Raw genomic sequence first — 24,888 nt, 5'->3', positions numbered from 1 at the left:
GCCTCCTGTCTTCAAGACTAGACATTCTTCTAGTCAGGTTTCATTGTTGTTGTTTTTATTTTTAAACTCCCTCATTAGCGGTTGTGTAATTAATGTGGTTGTCTGGGAAGAAGTCCGTATAGCAGTTTATCTGTTGTCTTATCAGTTTTCCTACTGGGCAGCCTTAATGCACTTGCATGTATAAAATGGACTCGCGCATTTCAAGTATCTGATTTAATGTGTCCAAGCCACTGCCCAACAGACATTGTACGTTGGAAACAACTGCACGGTGGGGGTAGAAAAGGCCAGACCAAACAGGGCAGGGTGTAATAAGGGTTGGCAAGTGTCACAGTCACTCCTGTCACAAGTCCTGATTTCCTGTGAAACATACTGGTTCCTTTCTCACATATCGAGGCATGAAAAAACTCTTCTATATTTCATTCATTGAGTCAGACATTTACTGGAGACCTGCAGCGTACCAGGCACTGTGAAGTGCTCAAGGGATGGTGAGATGAATAAGACATAGTGCCAACGGGCACACAGTCTCCTAGAACTAAATATCCTTCAAGTTAAGCCTTATAAAATGTAATGTTTACTATCACAAAGATGGAAAAGGCATAAAGAAGTTTAAGAACTGATGCAGTGTTTCAAAAAAAGTTAATGTCCATTGAAAGCTTAATGTTGAAGTCTTTATTTGTTGTAGTTCCAGCATGCTTGCGGTTTTTTTCCATTATGTTTTGAATAAAATGGCAACATGAAGTTCCTGATAATTGGTAAAATAATAAGTAGACTTAAAATTCTAAGATACGTAACATATATATATATATATAAGAATGTAAAATTGGGGAGCAAGACTATTTTTGTTAGGAAATAACGAGGTAAATTATTGTAGGCACTTCAAAAAACATACCAGAAGATACTTCGAGAAAAAGAAAGTGCTTTAGAAGCAAAATACCAAGCAATGGAGAGAGCAGCAACATTTGAACATGACAGAGATAAAGTTAAAAGGCAATTCAAGGTAAATTCCTTACATTTTTACCCCCAAAGCAACATGGAATAAAACAGTATATTCTAAAAGTGTATATAATATATAATGTGGTGAATAAATAGAAGTAAGTTATGTAGGATTCATGAAAATTGTAAGAATTAGCGTAGGGCACTTTCACATTTTTGAGTTAGATGTGGTAAACTTGAGATCATTTCAAAGAAAAATGTATGAAAGTGAACATTTTAATAACAATTTCGAAAAGAAGGGAAGCGTTTCTGTATGGGGAAAAGCATGTGGAAATGTTTAGGGGTGTTGTATTATTGGTATTTAGTGGGAAAGAGAAACAGATTTCCTAAACGTCATGCAGTGCACATGACAGACCCACACCACGGACATGCATCCTGCTGGAATTCCAGTGGCTTCCAGTTGCAAAACAGTAAGGTAAAGGTACTGGGACATTCACCCTACGAAAGGGGACATCGAGGACCAAATGAATATTGGTTTTATGAATGAAATATTTTTCCCTTAAAGTTGATGACACAACTTTTTGATTATAAAAAAACTTTCGAAATTAAAATTATTCTTTTTAAAGATTTTTAGAGAGACCAAAGAAAATGAAATTCAGGACTTACTGAGGGCCAAGAGGGAGTTGGAGAGCAAACTTCAGAGGCTACAGGCTCAGGGCATCCAAGTATTTGATCCTGGGGAGTCTGATTCAGATGACAACTGTACAGATGTCACTGGTAAGTGTATATCCTATTTATATTTTGAGCTTTCAACATAGCTCTAATGACATGTAGAGCCAACTTTGGATTCTGCTAGATTTCTTTTACTTATCTATATTAGGTTATCACTTTAACTATTGTTGCAAATAGAGTCATGCGTTCTTTCTCTCAGCTGCTAAGACACCTCTTCTCCACGAAGTGTATGAATTTGGGGACTAAAGTTCCTTCTACTTTGTCACTCTGCCAACCCTAACCCATAACTTTTATTCTCTGGTCTAAGATAGCTATCCCAGCTCCCACCAGCACATCTGCATTTTAGCCAGGGGAAAGAAGGAAGGGGAGAACACATTCCTTTCCCAGAAAGCACAACCTAAGATGACTTCTCAAATCCCATTAGTCAGAAGTATACCTGGGAAGACTGGGTAGTGTAATCAGCAGCCAGGCAGACAAGAGTCCAACTCAGATGTAGGGTTCTGTTACTGAAGAAAGAAGAGGAGAATGGATATTGGAGTTCGTAGTCTCTGCAGTGTTATTTCTTTACATAATGATGTATTTTTTGCAACTATCATTTAGAATACTTGCATTATAGTTCACTGAGTGGTTTCCAGTATAGCTTTGTGAACTATTCAAAAAGTATTTGTTTTATAATTACATAAAATATGTTTTTCTGGAAATAAAGAAAAGCTTGAAATCACAGAGTGAAAGGATTTACGTATTCTAAGAAAATGTTAATAAAGTGTGATTGATACTGAAAAATGAAAAAGATTCTATTTTAAAATGCAGTGGAAAAATGTAATCACCCTCCCATTTATAATGAACTGTAAGTATATTCTCACAAATGGATGCATTTTGGAGTAAAATATAGTAACTGACAGTTCCTTCTTAATTTTCATTTTAGTATCATTGGAATCTGACCAACATCCTGGAATTTTTATTGCTAACTTTTTTTTTTTTTTTTTTTTTGAGATGCCATTCTCCTGCCTCAGCCTCCCAAGTAGCGTGAGCCACCGTGCCCGGCCTTTATTGCTAACGTTTAAGGAAAAAAATGAAGGCTGGGTGCGGTGGCTCATGCCTGTAATCCCAGTACTTGAGGAGGCCGAGGCGGGCAGATCACGAGGTCAAGAGATCAAGACCATCCTGGCCAACATGGTGAAACCCTGTCTTTATTGAATACAAAAATTAGCTGGGCGTGGTGGCGTGTGCCTGTAGTCCCATCTACTCGGGAGGCTGAGTCAGGAGAATCGCTTGAACCCAGGAGATGGAGGTTGTAGTGAGCCAAGATCGCGCCACTGCACTCCAGCGTGGCGACAGAACAAGACTCCATCTCAAACAAAAAAGTGATTGTTAACAGCCAAGAGTAGCTGAGAAAATACTTTTTTATACCCCAACACAAGTCTTAGTGATTATTTCAGTATTGACATATTCAAATGTACAGTGTTTCAAAACTATTGTAATTGTCTCGGCAAATTAGAAACAAATTCCTTTCTAGGTCTTTTTTCTTCGTATTTTGTGTTAAATAGGAAGAAGGAACACTTGAGGGGGTATGTCACCCATTTGAGACTCAAAGAGCTACAAATAGTAAGCTCAGTTTTGCCAGAGATGTAGACATTCTGGCAAATATAATTTATTAGAAAATCATCAAGTTCATAAGTTCTTAATGATTCAGACATTAATTTTGTTGCTCTAGGAGGTTGAGAAGGATGTACTCCCTGCTGTAAAGAGTTTATGTCCTAATAAATTATGAATATTTTTATATTCATGTGTGTTAGTAACAGTCTACCTTTGAGGCTTTTTTCCTTCAGATTTTAATTGATGCCTAAGCTGTACAGTTAGAAATGGTTTTTAGAATTTTTTTTGTAAAATGTTTTTAACTTCCCTCTTATTATGATTTCTTTTCTATTGTTTCTTGTTTCTTTTCATCTTTCTCTTTTTAATCCGCTCTTTGAATTTGAGATGATAACCAGAATTATGTTAATCAGTATCTTTGAACTTTGCCAAAAGTCAATGGCAAAGTATTTTCAAAATCGTTTGAATATTTATAATATTTTAGTATTTTTTAAAATTAGAAATCCTGTTCAGTACATGTGATGAGGTTTTGAACATTCAGTAAGTTGGCTTTCACAAGATAAAAATCTCTTGCTGAACAGCTGCTGGAACCCAGTGTGAATATTGGACTGGCGGAGCCTTGGGAAGTGAACCTTCCATAGGAAGCATGATCCAGCTTCAGCAGTCCTTCAGAGGCCCTGAGTTTGCCCATAGTTCTATAGATGTGGAAGGACCCTTTGCAAATGTTAACAGAGGTAATACATGCTCTTTGTCAATTATTTGCCTAGTGGTAGTGATTGTTCATGTTTTATAATCTTGTGCTAGAACTATTAATACCATTAGCAAAGCATGAAATTTGTGTTCCTAGTGCTTTCCATTGACAAACCATCATACAGTGGGGCTGTAACTAACAAGGAAGGACGAGGTTACATAATTTAGATGGGGATCAGATGGTACTCCTGCCAGCCTGGCCTGCCAGGTTCTGGTAACTGTGTTCTGGTCTGAATTGTCCGGTGTTTTAGTTGAGCAGCAAATCTAATGTAGATTAACTGAAAAATAGTAAGTTTTAATCTTTCCCTCTGCTTCTTTGATAGTGCTGAAGATTAGTGCAGGTTATGGAGCAAAATACCAAAAAGCTCTATTAGGTAATATAGTACAGTTTTCCCTCCATATCCACAGATCCACTCAACCACTGATCAAAAATATTTGGAAAAATAACAAAGAAAATAACAGTATAACAATAAAAATAGAAATAAGAAACATTACAGTATAACAACTATTTACATAGCATTTACATTACATTAGGCATTTTAAATAACTAGAGATTATTTAAAGCAGGGGTATCCAATCTTTTAGCTTCTTTTAGCTTCCCTGGTCCACAGTGAAAGAAGAAGAATTGTCTTGACCACAAGTAAAATACACTAATACTAATGACAGCTGATGAACTAAAAAAAAAAAATTGCAAAAAAGTCTTATAATGTTGTGCTGGGCTGCGAAGCCATCCTGGGCCACATGAGGCCCACGGGCCGCGGATTGGACAAACTTGATTTAAAGTATATGGGAGGATGTGCGTAGTTTATGTGCAAATACCACATGATTTTATATAAGGGACCTGAGCATCTGTGGATTTGGTATGTGAGGGGAAGTGCTGGTACCAGTCCTCCACTGATACCAAGGGACAACTGTATTCATACCCAAAAGTATATTTTCATTATTTTTACATAACACAGTGTCCAGAATAGCTCTAAGATCTGTTTAGAATTTCAGTATCAGTGCAGACCTAAGAAGTTATAAGTAGCTCTACTCTTTTTCCTTAAAACCATACAATTATTTCTCTATCAGCAAAATGAAAATCATTTTTAAAATTGTGCTTCTTGAACTAGCCAAATATATGTTAAATTTTTATTCTCACTAAATATAGTTAGCATAAGGCTACTTTTCATTTTATGCCATTCTTGAGCTTTCTTTTAACTCAATATATTTCAAGAATAATAAGAAAGTAAAGCTACAGATCCTCTTGGTAATGTAGGCTAACTTCAAGTAACAAACTAATCAAATAACTCATGTAAAATTTTTTCATGACACTTGACTGGAACCACTGGTGCCTCAGGGAAGACCACTGGTGACATTCATTGCTTCAAGTCCTAGGATAGAATTTGTGTTTAGAAAACTAATTGCCTTTGAATATATTACTCTAGAAGCTATGGCAGTATTAACATGTAAGATGAGATTCCATTCAATGATACCTGTTATGATTTTTAAACTTTTTTAGAATGATCAAATGTGTTCTGGTAACTTTTTCATGAACTTGAGCAATTTTATTTTCAGATGATTGGGATATTGCTGTAGCTAGTTTATTACAAGTTACTCCTCTGTTTTCACATTCTCTGTGGAGTAACACTGTCAGATGTTACCTCATTTATACAGATGAAACCCAGCCTGAGATGGATCTTTTCCTTAAGGTGAGGATATTTATAAATTCTGTATCCACCAATTTAAAATATAAGTTAATATTATATTCTGTTTCTGATACTACTGTATCTAAACCAAATAGTTTCCTACTAGATTTTATGTCTTAAAGAATAGGCAGCGTCTTGGGCTTTTCTTAAGAGAAAATATTTTTCAGTATTATATGCAAAGAAAGGTAGTGAATTGAGGGTTTATTTATTTATGTTTACTTTCTGGAATTAACTTTCCTAGGATGGGAGCTAGGACAGAAAAAGAAGGTTTTAACTTGTTTTAGTGAGTTTCAAATGTCAGACTAAGGTGTTGGAACTTTCTGGAGTTTTTGTGTGTGTGTGTGTTTGGTTGTTTTGAGACAGTGTCTTGCTCTGTTGCCTGGGCTGGAGGGCAGTGGCACAGTCATAGCTCACTGTAGCCTCAAACTCATGAGCTCAAGCAGTCCTCCCACCCAGTCCTCCATAACAGCTAGGACTACTACAGGCACACACCACCAAATATGGCTAATTTAATTTTTTTTTTTTTTTTTTTTTTTTTTTTTGTAGAGAAAGGGTCTCATTGTGTTGCCTAGGCTTTTTTGTGAAATTTTCATTGCATATTCTCCACAATAAGACTCTTGTTGATTGTGTCTGCTTTAGTTACTCTCTCTGCCAGCTCTATCCTTGAGTCTGTCTCAGGTAATAAAATTTTCTCCCTACCATGGTTTAAATTTTCCAAGGCAGCCGTTGGAGTTATTCTAAGGCAGGGATCACTATAGCCTGTTGGTGAAATCTGGCCTGCTGCCTGTTTTAAATGGCCCAGAGATAAGATTGGTTTTCACATTTTAAGTGGTAGAAAAAATCAAAAGGAGATTAATGCTTTATGACGTGAAAATTATATGAAATACAAATTTTAGTGTCTATCAAGTTTATTAGAACATTGCCGCACTCATTTGTTTACATATCATCCATGGCGGCACTACACCACCAATTCAATGGCAGAGTAATTGTGATGGAAGCCAAATAAACCACAAAGATCCCTGCTAAAACAGCCAAGTTGTTAAGCGATTATTATTGTTGCACAAATATTTGCTATCTAACCCTTTATATAAAAAGCTTGCCTACCAGTGTTCCAAGGGCATTTTATAGAATGTGTGTCACATGCTATACCTGCTATATTAACATCTTCCCTGTTGTTGATTACCAAACCCATCTAGCTTTCCTTTGTGATATTATTCAATTTTAGTAAAAAGATAAAATATTTTAAAGCCCAAAGCTTCCATCCAGTAATTGAATATGTTATTCCCAAGGACATTTTGAGGGTATTACTAATTTCTTTCATCATAATAGTCATCGTTACTTACTATATTAATTGTCGATTTATGTGTTTTTAACTTATATCTCTCTGCTTTAGCGTTCTGATGTATCATAGTGGATGTTTTTTACTATACAGATCTATAGATCTATATTTTGCACTCTTTATGACAATAAAACAGATTGTTCATGGTAATAATACCAAAAAGAAACAAATACCAAAGCAAAATAGCCTAATACTGTCTCCTGTTGTTCTAGGTTTATTATGAAATAAGTGATCTTCTGAGCTAGAAAAAGGCCAGGTTGCTAAGCTATTATTATTTGTATTTGAGAGAAACATGTCTTTTCTCTTTAAAATTTTCTTTAAAATGTGATTATTTTTAAAAGTTTATATTAAAAGATATCCAGTATAACCTGTTTTAAAGCATACTTTTTATTTTGAGTAGTATGAATCTCACTTGATCTTTAGTTAAATGCATTAAGCTTTTATATGTTTTCATTTGTTTTTAGGACTATTCACCTAAACTTAAGAGAATGTGCGAGACAATGGGATATTTTTTCCATGCTGTTTATTTTCCAATAGATGTTGAAAATCAATACCTCACTGTAAGAAAATGGGAAATTGAGAAAAGTTCTTTAGTTATTTTATTTATTCACTTAACATTACCAAGGTAAGCTGAAAAAAATGTAATTTATTATAAGCAGTAAACTGTAAATAGAATTGAGGTTGCCAAATAAGCTTCAAAGATAAATTTTAATTGCATCCTTATAATAAAAAAATCCATGAAATTCAATTAATTCTACAACTGTTTTGTACTTAAATAAAATCAAGAATGAAAAGTTTTATGCTGTTAGACTTTTTTCATAGGTCATATGATCAACATCATTAATTTATAACTTATTTTAATCAGAGTTTGGCAAATATAGCCCAAGGGCCAAATCTAGCCAGGAGTCTGCTTTTGTAAATAAAGTTTTATTGGAACACAGCCACATTCATTCATTCATTCATTCATTCATATATTTTCCTTTTTCTTTCTTTCTTTTTTTTTTTTTTTTTTTTTTTTTGAGACAGAGTCTTGTTTTGTCGCCCAGGCTGGAGTGCAGTGATGCGACCTCGGCTCACTGCAAGCTCTGCTTCCCGGGTTCACGCCATTCTTCTGCCTCAGCCTCCCGAGTAGCTGGGACTACAAGCGCCTGCCACCATGCCCAGCTAATTTTTTGTATTTTTAGTAGAGATGGGGTTTCACCGTGCTAGTCAGGGTGGTCTCGATCTCCTGACCTTGTGATCTGCCCACCTTGGCCTCCCAAAGTGCTGGGATTACAGGCATGAGCCACCACACCTGGCCCATTCATGTATTTTCTACAGTTGCTTTCATACTATAATAGCAAAGTTGAAGCCTTACAACAGAAACCATATGTCCTACAAAACCTGAACTGTTTACTATCTGACCTTTTACAGAAAAAGTTAATAACTCCTAATTTCAATAAGCAACATTAACCTTCATTGTTTTTTTTCTTTGGATACAAACTGAGAGGTATTTGAACTATATATGTTACATATGAAGTTCATGTACTTGATCACTTGTATAGGTGTTGAATCATAATTTACATGCTGTGAGGAGCTTACTGTTTAAATAGACCCAGTAAAGTGAACAATGTCCTTATAATGTGAATATAATCATGCTAATGAATCTTGTCTGCAAGTAAAGATTTTTTTTTTCACCAGTTAGATATAAAGGACAAAATAAGTTTAATAAGAGGCTAATTTTTCTTTCTAGATTTACTGTCTAAATTTAACCTTTCCAAAGCATTTTGCTTTTTTATTTTTAATTGTGGACGAACTCTGACTTTAACTGTGTATAGATATATGTAGGGCCTTAAGTTTCACCAGTTTCCCTACAGTATAACGCATTTGTGACCCTTAAGACTTTGCCTAGTGGCCAGGTGAACAGGCAACTACCTGGTCAATAAGCCTTCATCCAGAATATGTTTAAGGAGTTCTTCAACTTGATTGCCTTCAGTTGGGTTTCATTGCTATCCACCCCTTCCTTTTTCTTTCCCGGTTTTTATATTTATTAAGGATATATCTTGTCTTATTACTTAATGATTGAGTAGTTTTTTTTTTATCTTACTTGGTAATATGTTATTTGTTGTTACCTTATTTTTTCTAATTCTTATCTTTAATCCATACAACCATTTTGTTTTTCTTTACATTAAAGAAACTTTCTGGGTGACAGAGCATAACCCTGTTTCAGAAACAAACCAAAAAAACCCTTACTTTTTAAATAAAACATTGTATACATTATTTTTACACTTTTAACATTTATTTTTCTTTTCCAATTTTAAACTCTTCTTAATGTTTTCCTCTCCATTTATTTCATATTTTATTACTTTTGCTTAGTAGTTTTCAGTTTATCTCCTTTTAGTAAAATTTTATATTGTACATTTTTAAAAATTTTATTCTTGTTAAATAAGGATTTTAATTTCTTAAATTTAATAATTTTAGTCTCTACTTTGGCTTTATTTTACTTAAACTTTTCTTATTCCAGCTGCTTATTATTTTATCATTTGTTTCTTTCATGCCTGTCAAGAGGTACGGCAGTGGGGATGGGCTCTACACCACAAACGGGCTGTTGGAGCCTTTGTTTCTCTCAAATTGCGCCTTCACCTACCCCAGTGACTACCCCATCCTTCCCAAAAGATGAATCTAGAAAAGCTTCTCCTGAGCAGCTTGGAAGCTCCATGGGGAAACAGTTTCCTGGTCAATAACTATTCCCTGTGTGCAGATGGTATCCACAGAGTTATTTGAAGATAGTGTTCACTGGCTTCTCACACTATTCAGGTCTCTTACAAGAAATTATGAAGCTCAAAATGTATGGTTTTAGGGTATGAAATGATTGGATTTGGAGCAGCTATGCTACCAACATGCTTAGTTGTAGGCGGGGAAGGTAGGCAGGAGGTCACGCTTAGTGAGGTGCACAGGCACTGTGCCTCTCAGTGTCACCGGAGAAGGGTGCATTAGAGGGAAATGGCCAGGCTCCTGCACTGCTTTTCCAGGGGTTCTTGTTTAATGCCTTTGATTTGACCCGCCTCCCTTCATGGAAGGAGAAAAATCCTGGGAGAAATCTACAGTGAAGGATGGGAACTGAAATATGGCGAGTCCAGGAGAGGCTGGCTGAGTAGGAATATTCCAGATAAAGGTTTTAAAATGAGGAATTACTTGCCCATGATTGGCCCTCCTTCATTACATCAGCACCCTTGCTGGGCAGACCAGACTCACTAAGAATGCTCGAACCTACGTAGAAGGAGTAGAAGGAGAGGTGCCTCTCCCTCCGCACAGCAGCACGGCAGCACAGAGGGGCGACTGGGACTGGTTTTCCTCAGGGCATCATCAGTCTTTCTCAAGGGATGGGGAGGCTTCCGCGCCTAAAGGGTAGTTCAGTCGGCCGGGCGCGGTGGCTCAAGCCTGTAATCCCAGCACTTTGGGAGGCCAAGACGGGCGGATCACGAGGTCAGGAGATCGAGACCATCCTGGCTAACACGGTGAAACCCCGTCTCTACTAAAAATACAAAAAACTAGCCGGGCGAGGTGGCGGGCGCCTGTAGTCCCAGCTACTCAGGAGGCTGAGGCAGGAGAATGGCGGGAACCCGGGAGGCGGAGCTTGCAGTGAGCTGAGATCCGGCCACTGCACTCCAGCCCGGGCTACAGAGCAAGACTCTGTCTCAAAAAAAAAAAGAAAAAAAAAAAAAAAGGGTAGTTCAGTCACCTTTCAGGACTTCTTAGGCCCTATTATTGGTTTCGTTGGTTTTTGTTTGTTTGTTTGTTTGTTTTTTTACCAGATCGCCTATAGAGTTTCCTTACAGAATTTAGGCGAGTGGAAGCTCTTGTTTGTTCTATAATTGAACTTTCCTCATTATGCCTCAGCCTCACTGTTTTAACTCCTCCAGCCCCACAAAGCTGCATCTTCTCTAGCAGCTCCTCCCCTACATTTTTGTCTACTGAGGCTACTTTCTGAAGGGATCCTAAAGTGCAGTTTATCCACATATTAGCTGGCCTGTCATACTGTCTAACTTCAGCAGTTATCAACTCATGACCAGTTGTTTCATCTGTAGCATCTGCTTCCGTTCCACCAAATTATTTGATTAAAATCCCAGAGATCATATCATTTTATCTGAGCCCCATGGGTCAGTTTTGTAGGGAATGTTTTGAAATATGGACATGTGCCTGAACAGCACACCCACTCTTTGGTCTTCTAATGGGCCACAGACTTTTCCCCCAAAGCACTGACAGATGAATCATTGAAATTCCAAAATTCTATAGAACGTGGTCAGAGTGATTTTAACATAGAAAACTTCTGTGGTTTGGGTAGAATGGATTGGCACAGAAATATACAATAGAATGTTTCTTAATTTTTAATAATTTGGTCTAGTAGTCTAATTTGCAAATTCTGAATCATATAGTATCACCCTTCTACACATACACACACACACCCCACACACAAAATTTGTTTCTCTAGACAACTTTCATTTAATGCTTTCTAGAAAGGGGAATTGGTTGCAGTGTCCTTTGTTGTGTAGAAAACCCCAGCAGATGTGGGCTGCGCGCCTTGGCTCATGCCTGTAATCCCAGCATTTTGGGAGGCCAAGGTGAGAGGATCCCTTGAGGCCAGGAATTCAAGACTTGCCTGGGCAACATGGTGAAACCCCATCTCTACAAAAAATACAAAAATTTGCTGGGTGTGGTGGCATGTGCCTGTGGGCCTAGCTACTCTGGAGGCTGAGGTGGGAGGATCACTTGAGCCCAGGAGGTTGAAGCTGCAGTGAGCTGTGATTGTACCACTGCATACCAGGCTGGGTGACAGAGTAAGACTCTGTCAAAAAAAAAAAAAAAGAAAAAAAGAAAAAACAAGAGGGAGAGAAAGAAAGACGGGAGGGAGAGAGAGAGAAAGACCTCAGCAGATTATTAGTTGTAGGATTTTTTTTTTCTAGAATTTTCATTAAAAATATAATTTTGGTTCCCTGTAACAAAGTTGTTTTTTGGAATTTTTTTACCTTCACCTCAGTCAAGGTTTTTTTCCAGTCATCTAACCTCTTCCAATCTGTCTCCAGATCTTTTTTGTAGTATATATTGGGTATAAGGATTAGGGTCATTTATTAGATGAGAAAAGACTAAAAGAACTGGGAAAGAGAAAACTGTCAAAACTTTGGGGCTGCCATCCAAACAGAGAAGCTCCTCTCCTTCTATGTAGGTTCAAGAATTCTTGGTGAGCCTGGTCTGCCCAACAAGGGTGCTGATGTAATGAAGGAGGGCCAATCAAGAGCAAAGAATTCCTCATTTTGAAACCTTTATCTGGAAAAAACGCCTCTCCTGGACTTGCCATATTTCAGTTCCTATCTTCCATTGTAAGAGATTTCTCCTGTGATTCTGCCATGAAGTGAGGTGGGTCAAATTAAAGGCATTAAAAAGAACCCCTGGAAAAGCAGTGCAGGAACCTGGCTGTTGCCCTGGATGGTGCCTGTGTACCTCCCCACGCATGACCTCCTGCCTCCTTGTGTTAACATAGAAATTATACATTTTTAGATGGAATTTTGTTTGCCATCTATTTTCAAAGTCTCATGAGTCTGGTCCATTATTTTGAGCCAAGTTTAAGAGTGTTTTTGAGATCTTTTTTAGTTTTAAAAAATAAAGTTATATAGGCTTTACAATTTAATGCATAATTTATTATATTTATGCTCACTGTGGGTTAATGAATATATTATATTTTAAGACCAAGCTAGAAGAGAGCCATAACACATCAATTTTTGGAAAACTTCACTTGTTCTGCAGTTGGACCTTTTCTGGCCACTTGTCACTGTAGTAAAACTCCGTTATTGGTATAGGTTGATTAACTAACTGCTTGCTGCCACATGCAGTATAGCACACAAAATGCTGATTTCCAATCTAGCCTTTTATTGGAAGACTGTGAAGAAGCGTTTCTGAAAAACCCTGAAGGAAAACCTCGATTAATCTTTCATCGTTTGGAAGATGGAAAAGTCAGTTCTGACTCTGTCCAGCAATTGATTGATCAAGTTTCTAGTCTAAACAAGACCAACAAAGCCAAGGTAAAATTCATAGGCGTTTTTGAAGAACACTCAGCTGAGGGAAAAACTGGAGCAAAGGCCATGAGGTGGACATGAGCCTGGCATGTCTGGGCAGGGGAGAGAAACCCATGTGGCTGGAGCAGATAAGTGACGGGAGTAGAAGGAGAGGGGACCTCATTGATTGTGAAGAACCTCAGAGGTCATTTTGAGGATATTGGCTTTTCACTTGGAGTGAGATTGGGAGCCATTGCAGGACTATAAGCAATAGAATGAAGGCCAGAGTGATCATCTGACAGTCATCTTTTTGGCTGCCACGTTGAGAATAGGTGGTCATTCAGGGGTTAGTGTGCAGTCTCAGAGCCATTGCCGTTATCCAGGTGAGAGATGCTGGTGGCTCCAAGCAGGGTGGTGGTAGAGGAAATGATGAGAAGTGGTAGGATTCTGAATACATTTTGACAGTAGAGCCAATATCATTTCTTAACAGATTGGTTGTGGGTTGTGAGGAAAAAAAGGAAAAAGGAATCGCCAAGTGTGGCTAGCACAAGTATGATCTGATCAGATGGTATTTTGTGCTTTTCTCCCAAGCGTAGAGTTCTTCTGTCTACTGACCAAGGATTAGTGTCAGGAGGAGCCTTTTTTTTTTTTTTTAAGAGACAGAGTCTCACTCTGTCACCCAGGCTGGAGTGTGGTGGCATGTTCACAGCTCATTGAAGCCTCAGATTCCTGGACTCAGAGATCAAGCAATCCTCCCACCTCAGCCTCTTGAGTAGCTGGGACTACAGGCACGGGCCACCATGCCTGGCTACTTTGTTAACATTTTTATAGAGATGGGGTCTCATGTTGTCCATGCTGCAGGAGGAGACTTTTTATAGTGACTTTTCCTAAGAGCATTGGGAAAAACAAAAAGCTGATGATGGGATGAGAGAAATTTGATCATTCCTAGATGCCTGTTGGGATAATTTTTAGAATAGATATTATAGGCTTTTTATTACTGTACATGGAGGCAACTTGGTAAATGTCTGTAGTTAATGTGAATAATACAATTGAGAACAACTCTAGGATTTTTACAGTTTTCACTTCCCTGTGCCCAGCCAGGAAATAAAATCACATATGAATACAAGCATTTTTCTTTCCATCATTTAGTATTGAAAAGATAGCTTGAGGGCTGGGCGCGGTGGCTCAAGCCTGTAATCCCAGCACTTTGGGAGGCCGAGACGGGCGGATCACGAGGTCAGGAGATCAAGACCATCCTGGCTAACACGGTGAAACCCCGTCTCTACTAAAAAGTACAAAAAACTAGCCGGGCGAGGTGGCAGGCGCTTGTAGTCCCAGCTACTCAGGAGGCTGAGGCAGGAGAATGGCGGGAACCCGGGAGGCGGAGCTTGCAGTGAGCTGAGATCTGGCCACTGCACCCCAGCCTGGGCGACAGAGCGAGACTCTGTCTCAAAAAAGAAAAAAAAAAAAAAAAGAAAAGAAAAGATAGCTTGAGACCAGCATGCCATATAAAGCTAAGACAAAAAGGAAGTGCATTTTTATTATCATTTCCAGAGCCATTTCATTCTTTAATTATTGTAGTATCAGCCTAGTCCACTAGGTCCCACAAAAAAAGATATTAATTGATCTTTTTTATTCTATGTATTCTATAACCTTTACTTTTAAAAAATTAGTATGCTAGAAGGATGAGTTTATTTTATAAAATAGGAGTGAAATAAGGTCTCCCTACCATGATTATAAATGTAAATGGAGGGTGAATCTCCATGCTTGTTCACTTGGTATTTATTGTAAAATCATTGCCTTATTCTCATTTTATCAAATATTATTAGTAGCAGTACACATGTTCTTACAGATTGGGTGTTCTTCTTTCAGCAAACTCAGTAAGACTACATAGTAAAATACTATTTTGCTTTTGTCTTTTGTAGAATTATAGTTTTATTGATATAAAATTGGATTTTGATGCATTTTGAAGGGTAAATATATTGAGTGGTATGGAAATACATAAGAGAAAATTTGGAGACAGGGCAAAAAAATGTATACTTCTTTTTACTTGTTTATTTATTTATTTATTTAATTTTTTTTTTTTTTTGAGACGGAGTCTCACTCTGTCACCCAGGCTGGAGTTCAGTGGCGGGCTGTCCGCTCACTGCAAGCTCCGCCTCCTGGGTTCACGCCATTCTCCTGCCTCAACCTCCCAAGTAACTGGGACTACAGGCATCCGCCCCCAAACCTGGCTAATTTTTTGTATTTTTAGTAGAGATGGGGTTTCACCATGTCAGCCAGGATGGTCTCGATCTCCTGACCTCGTGATCCGCCCACCTCGCCGCCTACTAAAGTGCTGGGATTACAGGCATGAGCCACCGCACCTGGCCTACTTCTTGTTTTATTGCTCCATTTTTCACACTAAATCCCTTGTGTGACCTTGGACAAGTTACTTACTGTGCCTCAGTTTACTCTTCTGTAAAATGGGGATAATAATAGTATCTCCCTCCTAAGATTGTTGTGAAGATAAATTAGCTAATACGTGTTAAATATTTAGAATAGTTCCTGTCACATAAGCACTATGAAAGTGTTTACCACCATTTCTTTCTGATATTATGGTTTTTCTCACTGTTCTTAAATGATTTTTATCCAGATCATTGATCACTCAGGAGATCCTGCAGAAGGAGTATATAAAACTTATCTTTGTGTAGAAAAGATTATTAAACAGGTAAATATGCATTCTCTGTAAGATTTCATCTAAAATATTTTAAGATCGCTTTCTATAAAATTGAATTTTCCAGAGAAAACCACTTGCTTGTCTTTTTGAACATAGTACCTGAGGAAGGCGCTGTTGTTTCTGTTGGGAGTCCATCCTGTGGTATGTTCTTAGCATTACCTGGATCGTGTATTAATATCTTTGCCTCTGATCTATTTCACAGGACTATTTGATGCTTCAATACCTAAGTGTAAAACATATTACAGAAGCACTAGCTAAAAACTGAGAGAAAGTGTTCATTTTATTCAATAGGGAGGCTCCTCTGTGTACCCTTTGAATTTTTATATATTAGGAAAGTCCCTTTCAGGTTTTCCCACAATGTTATTCCTAACAGAAGAGGGGGATGAAAGCATGCCTCCAGGGGGGATGAGAACATGGCCCAGGGAGGGGCCTTGAGCTGGAAGTCCTTATGAAGTTTCATGTGCTGTCTTGAAAATTTATGTGAGTCATATATTCTGCCTGATATTATATCTATGTTTGTGTTCAATATAAAAATTAATTTAAAATTATGTATTAGAAAAAACAGTAATAATAATTATTTATTACTCCCCTCTTCCTCAAACAGAATGGGCACAGTGGGAAGATGTACCATGTTTAGCCTGTGGTTCCCCATACCTTCTGACACCTTCCCAGGCATCCAGGGACCCTATTTGAGAAGTAGGAAGTATGAAGATTTATTATTAGAGAAAAAGAGTGAGCCCCAAAATGATATGACCTATGGCAACACATTTTATATGGTACTCTCTAGTATGACGGTTGTCTTTATCAAATTCGATCTTCACAATCTTGCAAATTTTAGGACCAAGATAAATAAAATTCATTGAGCAGAAGGAATGGCAGCAAGTGAAAGTAAATATACTTAACATCATTAGTGCTTGAAGGAGAACATATTTTCAGTAACTTAATATAAAGACTAAATATGACAGCAGAGATACTTGAGATCAAAAAATCACATCTTAGTAATTCAATTCTTATAACGTATTTCCTAGTCGTTAGTACTTTATAACTATTCACCAGCCAGATTCAACCAAAGATGTTGAGTAACATTTTTCAAGAAACAAATTCCATGGGATTCAAAATATTCCTTTAATTTTATTTTTATAAAAAGAGGTATTCATTTCTATTACTTTAATATTTTTATTTCTTTTGTTTTAAATTAGTGATTTTTTATAGTTGTAAGTTTATTCTTACAACTGTAGGTGTTATACAAGGGCCATATGTTTGAACTTGCCCTCCCGAAAGTAGGTGAAGCCCACTCTGGGCCTGGGTGCCCTCACTGTAAGATCTTATTTTCTTCATTCATTTTTGTGTGGTTGTTCTTTGTGTTCAGGATATACTGGGTTTTGAGAACACAGACCTGGAGACTAAGGATTTGGGCAGTGAGGATTCCATTCCAGAAGAAGATGATTTTGGTGACGTTCTGTGGGACATACATGATGAACAAGAGCAAATGGAAACTTTTCAGCAGGCTTCTAGTTCAGCCCATGAGTTGGGATTTGAGAAAGTAAGTGCTTGGAGTATTATTCCAACAAAGATCTGTCATCACTTACAGGCTGTATTGTGATTGTATTTTCATCTCAATATAGTTCAGGTTTATGATTATTCTGGTTGTCTAATCTCATGGCTTGATTATCCATGTTGAGACATGCTTAGGTTTGTGTCATAAGAAAGATACGTGAGATTCAAATATGCTTATAGACCAAACATTTTTAGTTACAGACCGGAATTTATCAACCACATGTTTATTATGCCACCATCTGCAACTCACTCAGACTAGAATTAGGATAGCTAGGAAACTTGATAAGGATAGTATGGCTGAGGCCAGGTGCAGTGGCTCACGCCTGGAATCCCAACCCTTCGGGAGGCTGAGACAGGCAGATTGCTTTAAGCCCAGGAGTTTGAAACTAACCTGAGCAACATGGCAAAACCTTGTTTCTACAAAAAATAGAAAAATTAACCAGGCATTGTGGTATGCACCTGTAATCCCAGCTACTAGGGAAGCTGAGGTGGGAGGATCAATTGAGCACAGGAGGTCAAGGCTGCAGTGAGCTATGACCATACCCCTGCACCTTAGCCTGGGCAACAGAGCAAGACCCTGTCTTTAAAAAAGAAAAAGAAAAGAAAAGAAAAGAAAAATGAATAGTAAGAGTATCTGTTCTTCCAATTCTTGAATCAAAATATTACATTCAGAAAACAAACCATAGTAGTTCATGAAATAGGCAGATAAGTCCTTCTTTATCAGTCTTATCAACATCCTTAAATATCTAAACAAATTGGAACTTGAGGTATACAATGAAATCTATGTGCAAGTTCAAAAAAATGTAATACTTAATAGTTAAAAATTAATGTAAGAACTAATATTTTAAAGAATATTATAGTAGCTAATACTAACAGTTGTGTTTTTACAGAACTTTTAAAATTTAGACTGTCAATGTCCTGATTCCATCATTTATTAACTAGATTTTTTTCAAGTTACTTGGCCACTCTAAACTTTGACTTTCTTGGCTGTAAAATGAGAATAACTAATAGTAACTACCTCATAGGTACTTGTTGCAAGGATTAAACCAGATAATGCACATAAAGTGCTTAGCACAGTACCTGATACATGATAAATGTTAGTCGTTGTTTTATGAGAAGTATTGCTATTGTTATTTTATAAATTAAGAAACTGCGGTTCAGATTATGGTTTGCCTAAGAGTACACAGTGAGTAGATTGCAGATCTGGGAGTTGAACCTAGTTCTTTTCTGGCTTCAGATCCATGGTTTTTCTTTTATAGCCAGGGGTCTGAACTTGGGAAGAATGGATCCTATAAATGGACTTTCTGTGGGACCACGAACTAAGTCGTTAGGACTTAGAGGTAGTAAATCAAGACTTTCTTTGCTCCTTCAGAAGAATCATTTCTATTCAAATTATTTGAGTTCCTGGGGAATATATTCTTTAGAGATATAGTTTTTCTGCTTGTTAATTAAATATAACAAGTAGAAAAATTGATTGAAAACCTATACCAAGTAATTCATTGTAGTTGCTGGAGAATTGTGCTATTCCAAAGCTAGCCTAAAGCTGGCTGCAAACTACTTGCTATACACTTTTTAAAATTCCTCATCAGCTATCACTTCACTGGTACACTGAAGAAAAACTCGAGTCTCAAGATAACTTTTGAAACTCCTTAATAAGTACTAAGATATTTTGGTTTTTGTGTGTGTCCTTTTTAGCTTTGAACCAGTTTTGAGTTTCTGGGGAAAGCTTGGGAAATAGGAATTCTTGGACTTTACACCGAACTCACTTAGTTTCAGAAAGATCTCAGGCAGCCTAGGCTAACCTGATTCTTGGGCAGGTTGGGAGACTCCAAGTCCCCAGACAAAACCTCTTATTTGGACCTTTTCTCAGCAACCCCCAGAAACTAAGGTGATTCCCAGAACAGGTGTTTATTCCTCTGACCAGGAGATCTAGGTCGCCTGCCAGTACCTTCAAGGTGTTCTGCAATATTTTCTGTGGTTTGGGGGCTACATTGAGCTCCCTGAAACATTCTGCAAACATTTGAGTGTTGCAAAACCCCACAGGGACCTGAAATGTTGTCCTTTACCCATTAATTTGCAGCAATACTATGTGTAGAAGAAATCGTGGCCCATTCTTTTTATTTATTTATTTTGAGACGGAGTCTTGCTCTGTGGCCCAGGCTGGAGTGCAGTGGCGCGATCTCGGCTCACTGCAAGCTCCGCCTCCCGGGTTCACGCCATTCTCCTGCCTCAGCCTCCCGAGTAGCTGGGACTACAGGCGCCCACCACCACACCCGGCTAATTTTTTTTGTATTTTTAGTAGAAACGGAGTTTCACCGTGTTAGCCAGGATGGTCTCCAGACCTCGTGATCCGCCCACCTTGGCCTCCCTAAGTGCTGGGATTACAGGCGTGAGCCACCGCGCCCGGCCGATTGAGGCCCATTCTTAGTTGACTAGTTCAGTCATGTTTTTGCCAGCCATAAAAATAGCCGGTTATGAGGGTGCTGTCAACTAAAAGTAGATTTCATTTTCTCACGGAGCTTTTCTCCAGTATTTTCAGAGAATAATCAGAAGTTGACTCTTCAGTAGTCTCAGAGGCATGTGCTTCCTTACAATGTAAATTCATTTTTTTTTCTAGTATTACCAGCGCCTTAATGATCTAGTGGCAGCACCAGCCCCGATCCCACCTCTTCTGGTGTCTGGAGGACCAGGTTCTGGAAAGTCTCTTCTTTTATCCAAGTGGTATGACGCAGTGCAGTTAAATTATTGTTGTCATTGTTTGAATTACTGAATCTATTCAACAAAATGTATTGCATGCCTGCCTTCCTGCGTGGCCTACAGTAAACATTAACAAATGAATAAAATAATAGTTTCATGCCCTGAAATGCATTGAATTTGGATGTCAGAGAGAAGACACAGAATGAGAAAGCAATAGGAAGCATGAACATTCATGATTATGTACATAAATCACATAGGTAACAGCTATGGGAGTGCTATGTAAGGAAGTGATATGTGACATAACATGTCATATAACACATATGACATGTTAAGTGGATTGTAGAGTAATGTGCCTTTATTTTTAATTATTGCCTTTATTTAAAAGTTTCATTGGGATTTTAAATATTGGAAACGACAAAAGCAGACTAGAGTGAAATACATTTTACAGAACATCAAAATTAAGGATAACCTTTACTATGAATGCAATCTAGTTCTGCAAATTATGGACTAAGGTTCATATAAGCTAATAAACTTTATTTTTTCATTATGTTGCTTAAAAACAAGCAGTAAAAATACTTTCTTTCATTCATAATTATTTACATTGAAGGGTTAGCATATGTAGTTGTTTCCTTTTTATTACCCTTTTAAAGTTATGTTTGGAAAATAATATTTTTGTACCTAACAAATTTTCCTCTAGTTGGAATTTTTGATTAAAAGTTTATGCTTATTTTACTAATACCTTACCCTCATATGTAAAGTACTTTTGTTTATGTTAATTAACATCTATTTGTAATTAAAATGAATCTACAATTTTTTAAAAGATTATTTAGAAGGATCTAAAAGTGGAGTAAAAACAGAAATTTCCATATTTATTTAAAAGTAACTGACCATCTGATTCTTCAATTAGGCAACATTTGATGTTTACTGCATTGTGAATTCTTTTTTTATTGACTGTCAAGGAACTTCATCAGTTTTATAAAAGTGCTGCCTTTTTCTTTCAGGATTCAATTACAACAGAAGAATTCCCCCAACACACTGATTCTTTCCCATTTTGTGGGAAGGCCCATGTCAACCAGCTCAGAGTCCTCCTTGATTATTAAACGACTAACTCTAAAGGTATAGTATTCCATATTTTGGAATTACAGAATTTTATTTAGATTCAGAAATTGTTGGGACTAATAAGTACCTACTGGTAAACTAATTTAAAATATTAGCCACCTGTTTTGGTTTTGTATTAGGTTAAAAATAATATTCGATACAATCAGGTCCTCTTGGTGACTTGATTTTGGTTTATAAAAAAGTGAGAATGGAAATATTTCCCCCAGCTCTGTAACTACTTCAGTAACTATGTGTAACTACTTCAGTTTGTGTATGTTCTTATCTTGTAGTTGATGCAGCACTCTTGGTCAGTCTCTGCTCTGACACTGGATCCTGCTAAGCTTCTGGAAGAATTTCCACGTTGGCTGGAAAAACTGTCTGCTCGTCATCAAGGCAGCATCATCATTGTTATTGATTCTATAGATCAAGTTCAGGTACCGTTTTCTATTTGTTACCTATTGATACACTCAGAAAGAGATACAAATTCAGTAATAGCTGGATCAGGCACTTAAATTATATGTTTGTGAGAAGAAAATACGATGTTATTTTTTATATTTCTTCTTTATTTCTAGGGAGGAAACATGGATTTAAAAAATATATTGTATGTCCACAGACACTAATATTTTATTGAGAAAGACCAACTGAATTTACACAATTAGCAAAGACTATTAGTTTTGACATATTTTTAGGGCCTTGACATTTCCTGACGTGTCCAGAGTTCAAATTGGTGATGATAATGTTTTGCTACTTGTTCTTTTAAAATTTAAAATAAATCACCCCAAAATAAGATTTTTGTCCTTAATAAGATAAACTTAATGAGAATTTCATTTTATTTGGGGAGCTATTATTGGATTGTTTTGCAATATTTTGATTAATAGATTGAATTTTGTTTTTATATTTTTAAGCAAGTTGAAAAACACATGAAATGGCTGATAGATCCACTGCCAGTGAATGTAAGAGTAATTGTTTCTGTGAATGTAGAAACATGCCCTCCAGCATGGAGGTACGATGCCAACTTTAGTTCTTTCAGAGTACATGAAATGTTTTAAGTACAAACAAGGAAAGGTCTTAAATATGCATTTATGGTTTTCATGTTTTTTATGTAACTTGCAGCGAGGATGGGGAGAAGTGGGTGAATTTATGAAAAAAAAATCTATAGGTTTTGGGGCCAGGTGCAATGGTGTGAGCCTATAATCCTAGCACTTTGGGAGGCCAAGGCAGGCAGATAACTTGGAGCAAGCAGTTTGAAAACAGCCTGGCCAACATGGTGAAACCCTGTCTCTACAAAAAATACAAAAATGAGCTGGGCATGGTGGTGCATGCCTGTAATCCCAGCTACTTGGGAGGCTGAGAAAGGAGAATTACTCGAACCTAGGAGGCAAAAGTTGCAGTAAAGCAGAGATCGTGCCACTGCACTTCAGCCTGGGTGACAGAGGGAGACCCTGTCTCCAAAAAAAAAAAAAGGATTTGGTGGGAGGTTAGATAGATCTGGGATGCAAGGGAAAAAGAAAGAGCCAGGATGATGATTCTGGAGTTTCTGACTTGAGAAATTAATTAATGTAGCTTCATGAACTGAAATAGGAAACATGGAGGACAGGCAGGTTGTGGGGAAAAGGTGATGAGTTTAGTTTTTAATCATGGTTAGTTTGAGTAGCTCCACATAACAATGTCTAGTAGCCAGTTAAATTTATAGATGAGGAAAATAGAGAAAGGGCCGGGCTGGGAATAATAGACACCTGTTGTTTTGAAATGCAAGCTCACTTTAATGGTCCTTTAAAAAGTAGTAGAGTGTAGGCCGGGCGCGGTGGCTCAAGCCTGTAATCCCAGCACTTTGGGAGGCCGAGACGGGCGGATCACGAGGTCAGGAGATCAAGACCATCCTGGCTAACACGGTGAAACCCCGTCTCTACTAAAGAATACAAAAAACTAGCCGGGCGACCTGGCGGGCGCCTGTAGTCCCAGCTACTCGGGAGGCTGAGGCAGGAGAATGGCGTAAACCCAGGAGGCAGAGCTTGCAGTGAGCTGAGATCCAGCCACTACACTCCAGCCTGGGCAGCCTGGGCAGCAGAGCGAGACTCCGTCTCAAAAAAAAAAAAAAAAAAGTAGAGTGGCTGGGCACAGTGGCTCACAACTGTAATCCCAGCACTTTGGGAGGTCGGGGCGAGTGGATCACCTGAGGTCAGGAGTTCGAGACCAGCCTGGCCAACATGGTGAAACCTGTCTCTACTAAAAATACAAAAATTAGCCAGGCGTGGTGGTGGGCACTCATAATCCCATCTACTTGGGAGGCTAAGGCAGAAGAATCACTTAAACCCAGGAGGCGGAGGTTGCAGTGAGCTGAGATCGCACCACTGCCCTCCAGCCTGGGCAACAAGAGTGAAACTCTGTCTCAAAAAACAAACAAATGGCTGGGTGCAGTGGCTCATGCCTGTAATCACAACACTTTGGGAGGCCGAGGCAGGTGGATCACAAGGTCAGGAGTTCAAGACCAACCTGGCCAACAGTGAAACCCCATCGCTACTAAAAATACAAAAAATTAGCCGGGCATGGTTGTGGGCGCCTGAAATCCTAGCTATTTGGGAGACTGAGGCAGGAGAATCACTGGAACCTGGGAAGTGGAGGTTGCAGTCAGCCGAGATCGCACTACTGCACACCAGCCCGGGCAATAGTACGAGACTCCACCTCAAAAAAAAAAAAAAATAGTAGAGCAATTGGATCACATGGAACAGTGTTTCTCAACCTGTTTTTGCTCCTATAAGGAACCTTTTTAGACATATTTGTAAATTGCCTCCCCCAAGAAATTTTAATACCACACACATACTGTATGTCAGCTTGTATATATAAATAGATATATGTGTCTATGTGTACATATACATAAAAAGAGTAAGTTTAACTCCCCCACAACTCCAATTTTCACTACATCGAGAATGTATGTTGTAATAGTTAAATTTCAGTTGCATTACAAGTGCTTGTGGACAATAATTGTGTCTGGTGCCACTCCTCATAGATACTCATACCTATGCTTAGTTTTACTGATAGTATGGCATATAGAACTAGAAATGTTTACTATATAACTATCTAATGTATATACTGTTTATTTTATAACTTTGTTGTGATTCATTGCTGAAAGTAATGATACACATGTTAGAATGAGTGAGATAATTACTTAATATGATTAATAGACATTAGTTTTGCTTATTTTACAAAAGCATTATAAAAAGTTAATTCCTGTGGTGGATTTTAAATTGTGTTGTGGGTAATTACAGTTCTTGTATTATTAAAATTTCATTTTTCTTGTCTTTAAATAAAAGGTTGTGGCCTACACTTCATCTTGATCCCTTAAGTCCAAAAGATGCAAAATCTGTTATAATTGCAGAATGCCACTCTGTAGACATTAAATTGAGTAAAGAGCAGGTGTGTATTTTTAATTTTGATGCAATCTTTTACTCTTTCTTATCTTTCATATGAAACATCTTATATGAGACTTAAAATTCAATGTAGGGGATCTGTTATAAGGAAAACTAGAGTTTAGTAATTACTTTGGTAAATGTACTGCCTCTTAAACTAATGACAGGTAGAAAAGAAGCAATAAAAAGATATTGGTCTTAAGGTTTACTTTACTATATAGTATTAAGCAAGTATTTTAAAAGCAAAAAAGCATTTTCCTACTGGCCACATCTGTGGTCTGCAGCTGGAAGGCTGACCACAGCCGAGGATCCACCACGCAAGGCGTGATGTCACTGATGGCAGCAG

The 24,888-nt window shown here is 37.8% G+C and overlaps 1 protein-coding gene across 5 annotated transcripts in view; it reads left to right on the top strand.

Annotated features, from left to right (window-relative positions):
• LOC105490372 (nephrocystin 3) overlaps positions 1–24,888 on the top strand; it is a 51,313-nt gene that overhangs the window by 1,783 nt on the left and 24,642 nt on the right. For all 5 annotated transcript variants that reach the window (XM_071090922.1, XM_011755894.3, XM_011755896.3 and 2 more), the window contains exons 2-14: positions 872–997; positions 1,560–1,710; positions 3,840–3,992; positions 5,566–5,699; positions 7,500–7,660; positions 12,935–13,091; positions 15,700–15,774; positions 17,153–17,326; positions 19,958–20,061; positions 21,039–21,153; positions 21,426–21,569; positions 22,041–22,138; positions 24,447–24,549. In XM_071090922.1, the coding sequence (XP_070947023.1) occupies positions 872–997; positions 1,560–1,710; positions 3,840–3,992; positions 5,566–5,699; positions 7,500–7,660; positions 12,935–13,091; positions 15,700–15,774; positions 17,153–17,326; positions 19,958–20,061; positions 21,039–21,153; positions 21,426–21,569; positions 22,041–22,138; positions 24,447–24,549 (1,695 nt within the window). The remainder of the gene's footprint in view (positions 1–871; positions 998–1,559; positions 1,711–3,839; positions 3,993–5,565; positions 5,700–7,499; positions 7,661–12,934; positions 13,092–15,699; positions 15,775–17,152; positions 17,327–19,957; positions 20,062–21,038; positions 21,154–21,425; positions 21,570–22,040; positions 22,139–24,446; positions 24,550–24,888) is intronic.

The sequence above is a fragment of the Macaca nemestrina genome, chromosome 2, assembly GCF_043159975.1.
Source record: "Macaca nemestrina isolate mMacNem1 chromosome 2, mMacNem.hap1, whole genome shotgun sequence".
NCBI lineage: Eukaryota > Metazoa > Chordata > Mammalia > Primates > Cercopithecidae > Macaca > Macaca nemestrina.
This window is presented reverse-complemented; position numbering and strand designations above follow the sequence as displayed.